Below are 12,605 nucleotides of genomic sequence, written 5' to 3' on the forward strand. Positions count from 1 at the left end.
CAAAATTAAGGCTTAAATATTATTGTATGTTATTTATAAGAACCGTGGTACTTTAGGGGATATATAACCATGCATTTATAAGGAAATATGTGTATATATTCAAAGGGAGACGACGAAAACAAGGATAGGCTACATGATTATTGACTTTGTTTATACATGTGTATTTGAGTTTAATGACCAAAATTAACTAAGCTAGACTAAATTGAACTAAAACCTGGTTAATTCTCCACAGATGCTGCCAGTGAAACCAGCAAAGAGAAGCTACAGATCTTTCCAACTTTCATCATCACCACTTACAACCCAGTCCACAGTCTGAGCCAGCAGGAGGTCTGAGGATCGAACCGTGATAAAACTCTGTAAAGCTGAACTTTCCAGGATCCAGATTTTTTGTTTTATTTCTACCTCAGAGATGCCCGGCAGTGAGAGGAAACCTTCCTTGCAGGATTTTAACAGTGAGAAATGTGAATTGAGACAAAAGAAGGGACAGAAAACGCTCGGCTGACGAACAAACCTGAGCAGTCGGACGCTCTCTTTGGATGTTGTTTCCCCACGACGCCTTTTTACTTCCAGGACGACGTCACAGATAGCAGCCAATGTCGGCCGATAACAGCCCCCCGCCGCCGCCGGCCTCGCCACGAGCTCTCCCCGTCCTCCCTCACCATGCTGTCCCACCCACGCCGTCGCCCAGCCCACCCGCCACCATCTGCAGCCAGCTGTCCAACGGCAGCCAGACGGCACCAAGCCCAACCAGCTCACGGTGCTCCATCCACGGCGTCTCCTTCCTGCTCCAGATCGGACTCACCAGGGAGACGGTCACGCTCGACCCCGGTGACCTCTCGCTGTCCGCCGTCCGAGAGCTCGTCTGCTCCATCGTGGATCAGAAGGTAAGGGGCTTCTGATCTGTGATTCTGGTGGCGTAGTTGTCCATGTCACGACTTTTTCATGTCACAGTCAAGTTTTCCAATTTTTTACCCAAAGTATTTGTCAAAGTTCAAAGGTCCGGTGAGACTTTAAGCTGGTTTCCATTGGTCGAAACCACCACAGGAAAAAAAAGGTGGCTTTTTCAAAATAAATACCAAGGAAACTATTATTTTCATTACTGATTAGCATGCCAGTTATTTTCCTGATTAGTTGATTAATCGTTGAATCTACAAAATGTTAAAAAATAGTGACACAGTCTTCAATTTCCTGATTGCAAATGTTAATATATTTGATTAACTGTCATCATGATGCAGCAAATCTTCGACCAAACAGCTCACCAATTAATCGATAATGAAAATAATCATACATACTACAAACTACATACTACAAGCATTTCTTATTTTTCTTGAAGTACGAAGTATGAAATGTGGTCACATGTCTGATGTTGCCCGTTCATTAGTGTTGGTGAACTCAGTGACTTCCCCTTTGTGTCAGAGTCGATTCTCGCACCTCGTGGTACAGGCATCCGCTGTCAGCTCGACTTTATCTCCCACAATCTACTGGTTTCACTGCTCGCGCTGAACCACCTGTGTTTACTGCACTGAATACACACACACACACACACACACACACACACATACACACACACACACACACACACACACACTGCAGCTAACCAGCATAACGACGCTCTGCAATGAACCCCCACTACTGTTTCATATCTAACTTTTGATCAGCTGGTTGATTATTGGATTTATTAGTTTATCGGACTCTCAGCTTGGTGTCTGACCTGCAGTGAAGCTGTTCACCTGCACCAACACCTGTTTGGGCTTTTTTTTGTACTTTACCCAACCTGTAAACGCTTTTCTTTCTTCCTGGCATTGAAACACTGATCGATAGCAGCAGTCTGGAGCTGATGGTAGAAGCTGTCGGTTGGATTGGAGGTAACCAGTGGCTGCAGCAGTGGTGGTGCTCCCCGCTGATGGAGCGATAACTGCTAGTTGTCTGAAAGCTTTGTTAATAACAGCAGATTAAGTGATTTATCTATGGCTATTCACATTTCATCACATGCCTTAATGTGCAAATTCTGATGTCTTTAAAAAATGTTGGTGCGCAGGTCATATACGCAGCCGACCCCGGGTTCGAATCCTGATCGGAGGTCCTTTGCTGCATGTCACCACCCCTCTCTCTCCCATGTTTCCTATCGGTCTACTGATAAATAAAGGCGCCTATGCCAACAAAATCTTAAAAAAAAAAAAAAAATGTTTTTAGTCAGATCATTCATATTCTTGGTATGCATGTGTGAAAACTGTTTAGGTCCCAACTTTTCAAACATTAATCATTAAAATAATAAACATGGCCAAGAGAAGTTGACACTTAATAACGTTGGCAGGCGATATCTGCATGTTATGGACGTATTGAAGTGTTCAGAGATGGTGCCTTTTTTTTCCTGCTCAGTGGTGCAGGAAGCCAAAAAACAAACATGGTTCCACCATTTTGCTGCAGGCTTCTTCACACTTTCTTGTTTTTTTCGGCCAATGGAGCATGCTCACTGGAGTCTTCCTCTAGCACGTCCGAGACTCCTGCTGGCCAAGCCGGCTTCCTCTTGGCTCCTCTAGACTTTCCAAATGTTATCGGGACCAAACGGATAAAATTCTGATAATAAAAAAGAGTCATTTTGATTTACAGCTGCTCCTTTTCCAATGATTGTGTGTGGGGGAGAAAACGCTTTTCGGGCCAGTGTGCGTCAATGATGGAAGTTGTAATTACACAGTTTGGCCACTGTGTCAAATTGGCATCATGGCCCGGCACTGTTCCTGGTGTGTCTGCAGAATATGATAATATAACAATGAATAATAATGACATCAAAAAAACACATTAAGTTTGATCTGACAGTGATTGAACATCCAGAGATCAGATATGAATCAGATCCACATATGTGTGACACAGATTTGATAGGAAAAAAAGAACTAATTTGGTGGAGATCTGAATCAGTTAAAGGCAAATAAAATCAGATTTGGGCCATTTTAGCATGTAATGTGAATGTATAGTATCAGCACATGTCTCTGCTGCACTATTCTGGGTATAAAATAACAGAAATATTTTGGGGTTTTGGGGAATTTTTGCCATTAAAGTGGTCGGACTTTCTTTATTCCTAATTTCATGAACCTTTTACAACCCCATATACTCCACAATATAAGTGTTCTGGACAGTTTAAAGAACAAACAGGTCATTCAAACTGTTGTCTTACAAAAAATGTGAATTTTGTCCTGAGGGTGGGTCAAAGTTCATGGGGTCATCTCACCAAATTGTTGGACAATCTGATCCCCATCATCACTGTCTCTATACTTTCACTAGTTGTCTCTTGTATCTTGTCTCTCCCTGTTTACAAGCTCGGAGAAGGAAAAGACTTTTCACTGAGAATGTCTCTTCCTGGTTGGCGTTGCTGTGTCAGCGCTCTTCACTTCCTGTTTCACAGCTGTGTGTTGTGTTGGAGAAGCAGTCAGAGGGGTGGGGTGGAGTAGGGTGGGGTGGAGAGGGTCACTTTGGTTTTGACTGTTGTTGACTCTTCTCACTGTGTGTAAACTGTTACAACTTGGTGTGTAATATGTTGTATTTTGGGTTAAGAAGGCTGAGAGAGTCTCTTAATTCTGTAAACCCCTGTTAATTTTCAAATTCCCACTAAAACCACTTTAAAAGTAACATTAGTGGCCAAAATTTGGGATTTTTTTGAGAAATTGTTGTCATTCACTTCAATACAGTCAGTGTATTTTGGAGCAGCATTTAGTGGCTGTTGGAGGAACTGCAACTAAGAACACTGAAAGGGGAAATGAGCTAATGTCCTGTGGTAACTTTTTATTTACCTAGTAGGCTTGTGTGATATCTTCCTGACATTTCACCAGCAAATATGATGTATGGTATTAGTGTAAAAAACCCTAAACCAACCAAAAAAAAAACAATATCTAAGCTGAGATGCTGGTGCTTAAAGTCATTGTAGCATGTATTACATTGTCTTGCCTACAAAGTCTTGCTGGGTTTAAATATTTGTGGCCTATAGAAATAAAAGCCCCTCTTCCTCTTCCATAGATTGTTGCCGGAGTACTCCATGACATTTGTTGCCATGGTGGATACGGACACATCAGTGGGCTGGACTGAGATGATAGTAGTTGGAATAATTCATCTATAAATTAAATTATATGTATGCCACTAAACCCAGAATACTCCCAAATAGGGGAAAAGGCATTATAACGTTGTCCTTGTATCGCCATCTTTTGTCAGTTCAGCTGCCTTTTCCACCAGAAGAGACTGACCTCTAGTGGTGTGTCTGCTGGACACTACAATACATCCCCTCAATACCTTAATAGAAAGAGGAGTGTCTGTATTTTTGTATTAAAAATCATACCGTGATACCACCTGAGCCTATTACAGAGGATATTCGCCAACTTGTGTAAAGCATCTGTAAATAAAATGGCAGTTCTGTTGGAATGAACTTATTTTGAAGTGGAATTTCGCCATTTTTAATGCTGGTGTGATCTGGACCTACTCCATAAATTGGTCACATTGCGTTTCTAGTGACAACACAACAGTATTACCTCTCTTGTAAGCTGATGGTTTGGCTCTAACTAACAGCAACCAACTTTGTACAGACATTCATGTTGCTCAGAAGATCACCCTAACCCTCAGACTTTATCTTTAGTGCCACCATGAGGTTGATCACTGTGGTTTGGAGTGAGATAAACTCAATAGTTTACCACTTTGAGTTTAGCATGCTTTCAGTCCGATTGAATCAGACTCTGGTTGGTTTTCTTCTTTGGTATGATTCGTTTGGGCAGATCTGAACACAGAAATCATACCTGGATAAGAACAACTGTAAGGTGGCCCTGTAGAGAAGGTGGGCTTGGTCTAGTTTTTGGTGGGATTGTGATCCGACCTTGATCCGACCCAACTATCAGGAATGACTGCTGTAGCCAGGTGAGCTTTGCATGCTGGGATGTGGATGAGTGAGTTGAATTGAGTTGAGTGAGTTTAAGAGTCGCTGGCTGCTAGCTGGAGAGTGAATTGAGGTCCAACATGAACTAGTGCAATGTAGTATGTTGTATTTAGCTCATGGACGATGTTCAGGACCTTCTTCTTCATGACCCTAACACATCTGACCAATGAGAAGAGAGATCACACTCACCTGGCTGTTGGTGATACATTTTGGTTTACTTGGATCTTGTAAAGAAACTGAACTCATCTACTGATTTGGACCAGAACAAACCAACTACATGCTTGAGAACATGGTGGCATACCTACATACAGCAGCGCCTAAAGCTAAACACATGCTACCTGTGCAGAGCTGCTAGCATGGCTGCAGACTCATCTTGTTAACATGTGTGTTTGCCTTTGACTCAGCTTACATCACAGTTACGTGCTGTTCTTAACGTATATGTAACGTAACGTTTTGTAAGTCGGAGGACACGATGGAACGGAATGATTCCAGGTCGCTCGACGAAGTGACATCAGCACAGGAATTTTCTTTTTCCTGCTTTTGTGTCGACATCACGGAGCTGTGAGCTGCGTCTGTGGGTGAATGGAAGCCTGAGGTCTGATTTACGGGCTGTTATGTCACTCCTGTGTGTGTGTGTGTGTGTGTGTGTGTGTGTGTGTGTGTGTGTGTGTGTGTGTGTGTGTGTGTGTGTGTGTGTGTGTGTGTGTGTGTGTGTGTAGGAGGAAGGGGGGGTTGGTTAGGGAAGTAGGGAAGTTCCCCTCCCCTGTAGGTCGCCGCACTGACCACCCCCCTCTGTACACACACACACACACTCTCACAGCCCTGTCACAGATTGTGTAATGAAACTCTTAACTCAATATTTTCGATATAGGCGTCGACTGAAAGCGACTCTGACGAACCCGCAGACGTTTACCGCACCGACTCTGCAGCTCTGCGGAGCTCCTTTAACCTCTTTCAGCTCTTAGTTTCGGTTTCAGACGACACATTTACTGCTCTGAGTCTGCTGGATGAGTAAATATGTATTTAAAGGGTTTAGTAACACATTAGCCAGAACAACCTTAAACATGATCATATATCAGAGGCATCAAGATAAAATATCGGCTAACAGTAAAGGCAATAAAATGACAATGTTCAAATATGATCTATGGTCAGTCAGTTTTTCTCATTTATTTGAAGCTACACTGTGAAAACATGGGGGAAAAGTGCAGTACAAGCTTAAAACACTCGTTGATATGAAGATGTATAATTCAAAAATACATGTTTAGATCACACACCTTTGCAGTTTAGCATCTATTCATGAAAAAGAAACTTTATTTTTGTAATTTTGTTTCCCAGATTTTTGTATAAACACACAAAAACAGCATTCTGGTTTCTTTAATTGGGCACTTTTTACATTTTACTTTAAAAGTATGTAAAGGTACAATTTATCTATAGAGCGCTTTACATAGACATACATCACAAAGTGCTTTACATAGCTGAGATAAAACAGACGTCATAGAGCTCATACACACACACACACACACACATATATATGCACACAATATCTTTTTCTGTGTCCATATACACACACTTATATATAGAATTATAATAATGTAATAAGTAAAGTAATCAAATTAAAATGCTTAAGCTTGCTGCCTTCAGGTCACCCAAACGCGCCTCTCTTATGGATTTGAACACTACAGTGCAGTTATTAATATAAGTTGTTATAATATTTTATGATTATTAAACTCATGATTTCTCACTTTTGTCACGTTTTGCTGCTTTTTTCCCTCCAGAAAATATAAATCAGTCACAGTAAAAACATCTTGGCCTATTTTCTGTGTTATTGGTCCTTCGTTCTGTTTGTTGAACAGCTCGTAAAAAAAAAAAAAAAAAAGAGGCTTCAGTTTTATGTTTTATGCAGAGTAGCAGTGAAGAGGAGCAGAGCCGAGTGTCCCGACGGTCCGAACATCCAGCGGTGATGTCATGAACCTGGAATCTGAGAGCGAGACAGAAACACAGAAAAAAAGGCAGTTTGTCAGCATGAGACAATACGAGCCTCTAAAACATCTCAGCTTCGACACATCATCACTGTCTCATCGAATCAGAGCCAAACTGAGTCAGGCTATTAAAAAAAAAAGGAGTCCTTTGTGCGTTATTTATCTCTTAATAATGGACAGTTTGTTTTAAAACAGCTGGATTGGTTTATCGAAGGAAAGTTTTGCTAGATAAATAAAAAAGTAGAGACAGTGTTGAGCTCCTCTTGACTTCTTCTGCTCTATAATAGATATATTTGATATATATCTGCCCATTTAGCACTTATACATTAATACATTTCTTATAAAACACTTTATTGTATAACTATAATAACAACTATAACTCCTCCTGGAAACTGCAGATAATAAATTACAATATAGGCAAACACTAATATAGCAACATAAAATATGTCTTCATATGTGAACTTCTGATAATATGTCTTTATATCTGCTTATAAGTACATTATAATGTGCAATAACCCATTTATTAAATGTCTGTACTACTGTTTATAAATGCTAAATAAGGCAACTTAAGGGCAACTCATGTTAACCTAAAATGAATGATAATAAAAGAACAAACTATCGGTTGAATATTGGTGAAAATTAAGATTATTAGGCACAATTAAAATATGAATACATTAAAAAAATCTGGGTAGATGGGTAGATGGGTAGATAGGTAGATGGGTTTGGGTAGATGGGTAGATAGGTAGATGGGTTTGGGTAGATGGGTAGATAGGTAGATGGGTTTGGGTAGATGGGTAGATAGGTAGATGGGTTTGGGTAGATGGGTAGATAGGTAGATGGGTTTGGGTAGATGGGTAGATAGGTAGATGGGTTTGGGTAGATGGGTAGATAGGTAGATGGGTTTGGGTAGATGGGTAGATAGGTAGATGGGTTTGGGTAGATGGGTAGATAGGTAGATGGGTTTGGGTAGATGGGTAGATAGGTAGATGGGTTTGGGTAGATGGGTAGATAGGTAGATTGGTAGATTGGTAGATGGGGAGATGGGGAGATGGGTAGATGGGTAGATAGATAGATGGGTAGATAGGTAGATAGGTAGATGGGTAGATTGGTAGATGGGTAGGTAGGTAGGTAGGTAGATAGGTAGATGGGTAGATGGGTAGATGGGTAGATGGGTAGATAGGTAGGTAGGTAGATAGGTAGATAGGTATGTAGATGGGTAGATAGGTAGGTAGATGGGTAGATGGGTAGATGGGTAGATAGGTAGGTAGATGGGTAGGTAGGTAGATGGGTAGATAGGTATGTAGATGGGTAGATAGGTAGGTAGATGGGTAGATGGGTAGATGGGTAGGTAGGTATGTAGATGGGTAGATGGGTGGGTAGGTAGGTAGGTAGGTACGTAGATAGATAGGTAGATGGGTAGATGGATGGAAGGAGCAGCTGATTGAGTTATCTTCTTATATACAGTCTATGGTTATCTGTGCTTCTTCATACAGCTTAAAGAGTACACAAAACATTTCTGAATGTATGAAAGAAAAAGGAGCAAACTAGTTAACCTTTATGTTGGAGAGGATGAAATATCACAAAATAAAAATATAAGCGTTGGTAGTGTCCTGAAAATAACTATTCTGGTGTTTCAAAAATGCTTTTATATCATTAAAAGTTAAAGTGCAGCTTATTTATGGAGCTTAAAATATGAGAAGGAGGTTAATACTGATATTAAAATGTCACACACCTAAAAGAACTAAAATTTCTCTTCATTTATAATCATTTTAAAAAACCTGAATCTCACATCTCTAAAAAATGGTAATTATAGAGTCACATAGGATGAAGACTGGAAGACATCAAGGCCAAATAAAGAAATAAAAGGTAAAATATCTGTAAGTAAAAAAAGGCATCATTTAAAACCTGAACACAGCATCTGTATCTGTTGCTACGGGCAACGATGTGAGGGACACACGCGGCCTCCGCTCCCCTTTTCTCTCCCATTAGCTGTGCTGGTTTCCACGGTTACCAAGGACAGGTGGTGGTTCAGGTGGGGAGAGAGAGAGAGAGAGAGAGAGAGAGACACACAGAGAGAGGGAGAGAGAGAGAGAGAGAGGGAGAGAGAGAGAGAGAGAGAGAGAGAGAGAGAGAGAGAGAGAGAGAGAGAGAGAGAGAGAGAGAGAGAGAGAGAGAGAGAGAGAGAGAGAGAGAGAGAGAGAGAGAGAGAGAGAGAGAGAGAGAGAGAGAGAGAGAGAGAGAGAGAGAGAGAGAGAGATTTTAAATGCTCTGCTGCAAATGTCACATGAAGCCTTGTAATTCCAACGTCAATTGAAGGACATTTATTATTTATTTTGCATATTAATTAATTAGATTATTATTCCCACTCTTTTTTTTTCTTTTTAGAAAATCTAGTTTTCACCTTTTTAAAAAAAGAAGTCAAACATATTTAATGTTCATATGGAGACCTGACTGACTGCTGCTTTAAGACTCGCTTGTAAAACTGTGAATTTGTCCTTTAATAGAAGAAAGTTCTGGCCCTTTCTTCCTTCTCTTTTTCTTTCCTTTCTTCTGTCCTTCCTTCCTCCCTCCCTCCTTCTTTCCTTCCTTCCTTCTGTCCTTCCTTCCTCCCTTCCTTCTGTCCTTCCTCCCTTCCTTCCTTCCTTCCTCCCTCCTTGTCTTCCTTCCTTCCTTCCTTCCTTCCTTCCTTCCTTTCTCCCTTCCTCCCTCCTTTCCTTCCTTCCTTCCTCCCTCCCCCCCTTCCATCCTTCCATCCTTCCTGCCTTCCTTCCTCCCTCCTTGCCTTCCTTCCTTCTTCCTCCCTTCCTTCCTCCCTCCTTGCCTTCCTTCCCTCCTTCCTTCCTTCTCCCTTCCTTCCTTCTTTCCTCCCTCCCTTCTTCTTTCCTTTGTTCCTTCGTTCCTCTTTTCCCTTTTCTCTCCCTCCCTCCTTCCTTCCTCCTTTCCTTTCCTTGACTCGAGGACAACAGGAGGGTTAAATAAACTCCAGTAATAAAGTTTTATAGTTCATGTTCCTCTTTCTTTCTCCTGCTTTCTCATTACATGTTTTTGTATTGATTAGTTTGTCATTAGGCTGAAAAGTTTATATATATATTCACCTAAAGGGAAGTTACGTTCATAAAACCTGTAAATTGCAGTTCAGCCGTTGAGAATGTACGAACCTGTTTTATTAATGACGATGATAAAAATATGAGTTAAAAGGACGGAAGAGCTTCCCTCGAATTAAGTAGAAGTATTAAGTAGTTTTAATGTGATTTAAGGTTAAGTGAAGAGGTTTTAATCCCGTCGTTAATCATCATCATCACCATCATCATCATCATCTTTTACGTAACATGAATTAACGAAACATTAACATCTGTCGGACTCTTACGCAAACTTTTTTAAATCACGGCTTAACGTTTCAGACTCCATTTGTCGTCTCATTTCATTAAAAACTTAAAATCAAAATTATCATCTGAACTCTGATGATCCTGAACGTCACTCACAGCTTTTAATCCCGTTACAGCCTCTTTTTTAAAGTTTTATAACCTGACCTGATTTCATTCCTATTTTAAACTGTTGAGGCGAATGACGCAGTTTCAAGGTGCAGTTCCTCTAACGGCCACTAGGGGCTACAGAGAAAACTGTGATAAAGTACAGTAGGCTGAAAATACCAAACTTTTCTCTAGAAATAAAAAGTCAGAAACATTTTTCATGCAACTTTTGTCCTCTTGGGTCAAAAATGACTGTTTATAAAGAATAAAGGTAGAAATTACCACCTAATTATTTTTAGCCAACTTCATTTGAACTTTTTACCACACGTTCTTTACTCGGGCTCGGCCAAAACATTTTTTAAAATGGGTTAAATTTGATCCATTTTAGTTTGAAAGGGTTAAATTAACCCTCCTGTTGTGTTTGAGTCAAGGAAGGAAGGGAGGAAGAAAGAAGGAAAGGAGGGAGGGAGGGAGGAAGGGAGTGAAGGAAGGACAGAGAGAGGAAGGAATGACAGAAGGAAGAAAGGGGGATGGAGGAAGGAAGGAAGGAAGGAAGGAAGGACGGAGGAAAGAAGTAAGTAAGGAAGGAAGGTAGGAGGAAAGGGGGATGGAGGAAGGAAAGAAGGAAGGGAGGAAAGAGAGAAGGAAAGGAGGGAGGGAGGGAGGGAGAGAGGAAGGACAGAAGGAAGGAAGAAAGGGGGATGGAGGATGGAAGGAAGGACGGACGGAAAGAAGTAAGTAAGGAAGGAAGGTAGGAAGAAGGGAGGAAAGAAGGAAGGAAGAAAGGGGGATGGAGGAAGGAAAGAAGGAAGGGAGGAAAGAGAGAAGGAAAGGAGGGAGGGAGGGATGGAGGAAGGACAGAAGGAAGGAAGAAAGGGGGGTGGAGGATGGAAGGAAGGACGGAAAGAAGTAAGTAAGGAAGGAAGGTAGGAGGAAGGGAGGAAGAAAGGGGGATGGAGGAAGGAAAGAAGGAAGGGAGGAACAGAGAGAAGGAAAGGAGGGAGGGGGAGGAAGGAGGGAAGGAAGGGAGTAAAGGGAGAAGAACAAAGAGAGGAAGGTAGGGGGGAGGAAGGACAGAAGGAAGGAAGAAAGGGGGATGGAGGATGGAAGGAAGGACGGACGGAAAGAAGTAAGTAAGGAAGGAAGGTAGGAGGAAGGGAGGAAAGAAGGAAGCAAGAAAGGGGGATGGAGGAAGGAAAGAAGGAAGGGAGGAAAGAGAGAAGAACAAAGAGAGGAAGGTAGGGGGGAGGAAGGACACTAGGAAGGGAGGAGAGAGAGAGAAGAAGGAAAGAAGGAGAGAGGAAGGACAGATGGAAGGAAGGAAAGAAGGAATGAAGGAAGGAAAGAAGGAACAGTTAAAACAGACGGGGTCAGTTTGACCCGGGAGGACGACAGGAAGGATGAAATGATAAAGACATTAACCTGATTTCTCTCTGCAGACATGACAGCTGTACTTAAACAAATGCCGAGTGATAACAACCTGATTCCTTCTTCCTCCTCAACTCTACAGACTACTGTTGGGTTTCAAACTCTGAGATACTATTATTTTTACTACTTTATATAAAATCAACGTTTAAAAGTCTCTATATTTATTTATCTCATTTTTAAAGTCCTTATAAACTGTTAGCAGCTGTTTAAAGTATAATATAAAAACCCACAGCGGCTCCCCTCCTTCACCTGCTTCCACTGTACCTGTTATTGTGATAAGAACCAGGAAGTGGGGTTAGTTTCCGTCCGCGTCGCTGATGTCATCGGCTCAGAAACAGGAAATGAGTTTGGATTTAATGTTTACTTTGTTCCGTCTGACGGCTGGGATCTAACCAGGATATCTGACGCTCATTTGCATCCAAATAGTCGGAGTTGTGGGTGATATCATGTGGAGATGTCGCCTCGGCCCGTCTGCTGCGGCGGGACTTTAAAGGGACATTACGTCTGTTTTTTTAAAAGTAGGGCATGATGAGTGTAATCAGTGCTGCAATAAAACAAGCTTTTAAATTTAAAAAGGCAGCAATAATAATAGGATTTCTTCACAAATATCTTCCTTATTACCAAAATCTTCGATCTTATTCATGCTACTTATTATTTTTTAAAGCTAAATTAGGTCAATCTCTTGTTTAGATGATCTTACTGCGAGGTCAAGGGAAATCTTTAACTTTTAACTTTAAGATTCACTTTTTAATTAGTTCATTATTTATCTTAAATTAACCTGTTGTTTTTTTTAAAACATGATGGAAGCTACAGTGT

The 12,605-nt window shown here is 41.1% G+C and overlaps 1 protein-coding gene across 1 annotated transcript in view; it reads left to right on the forward strand.

Moving 5' to 3' along the window:
* The first annotated feature begins 250 nt into the window (after window positions 1-250).
* Window positions 251-12,605, forward strand: part of LOC128377507 (serine/threonine-protein kinase D3-like) — a 65,284-nt gene continuing 52,929 nt past the window's right edge. Inside the window, exon 1 of the mRNA XM_053337460.1 lies at window positions 251-884. Coding sequence (XP_053193435.1) covers window positions 594-884 — 291 coding nt within the window. The 5' untranslated portion in view covers window positions 251-593. The remainder of the gene's footprint in view (window positions 885-12,605) is intronic.

This window comes from Scomber japonicus, chromosome 17, assembly GCF_027409825.1.
Source record: "Scomber japonicus isolate fScoJap1 chromosome 17, fScoJap1.pri, whole genome shotgun sequence".
Classification (NCBI taxonomy): domain Eukaryota; kingdom Metazoa; phylum Chordata; class Actinopteri; order Scombriformes; family Scombridae; genus Scomber; species Scomber japonicus.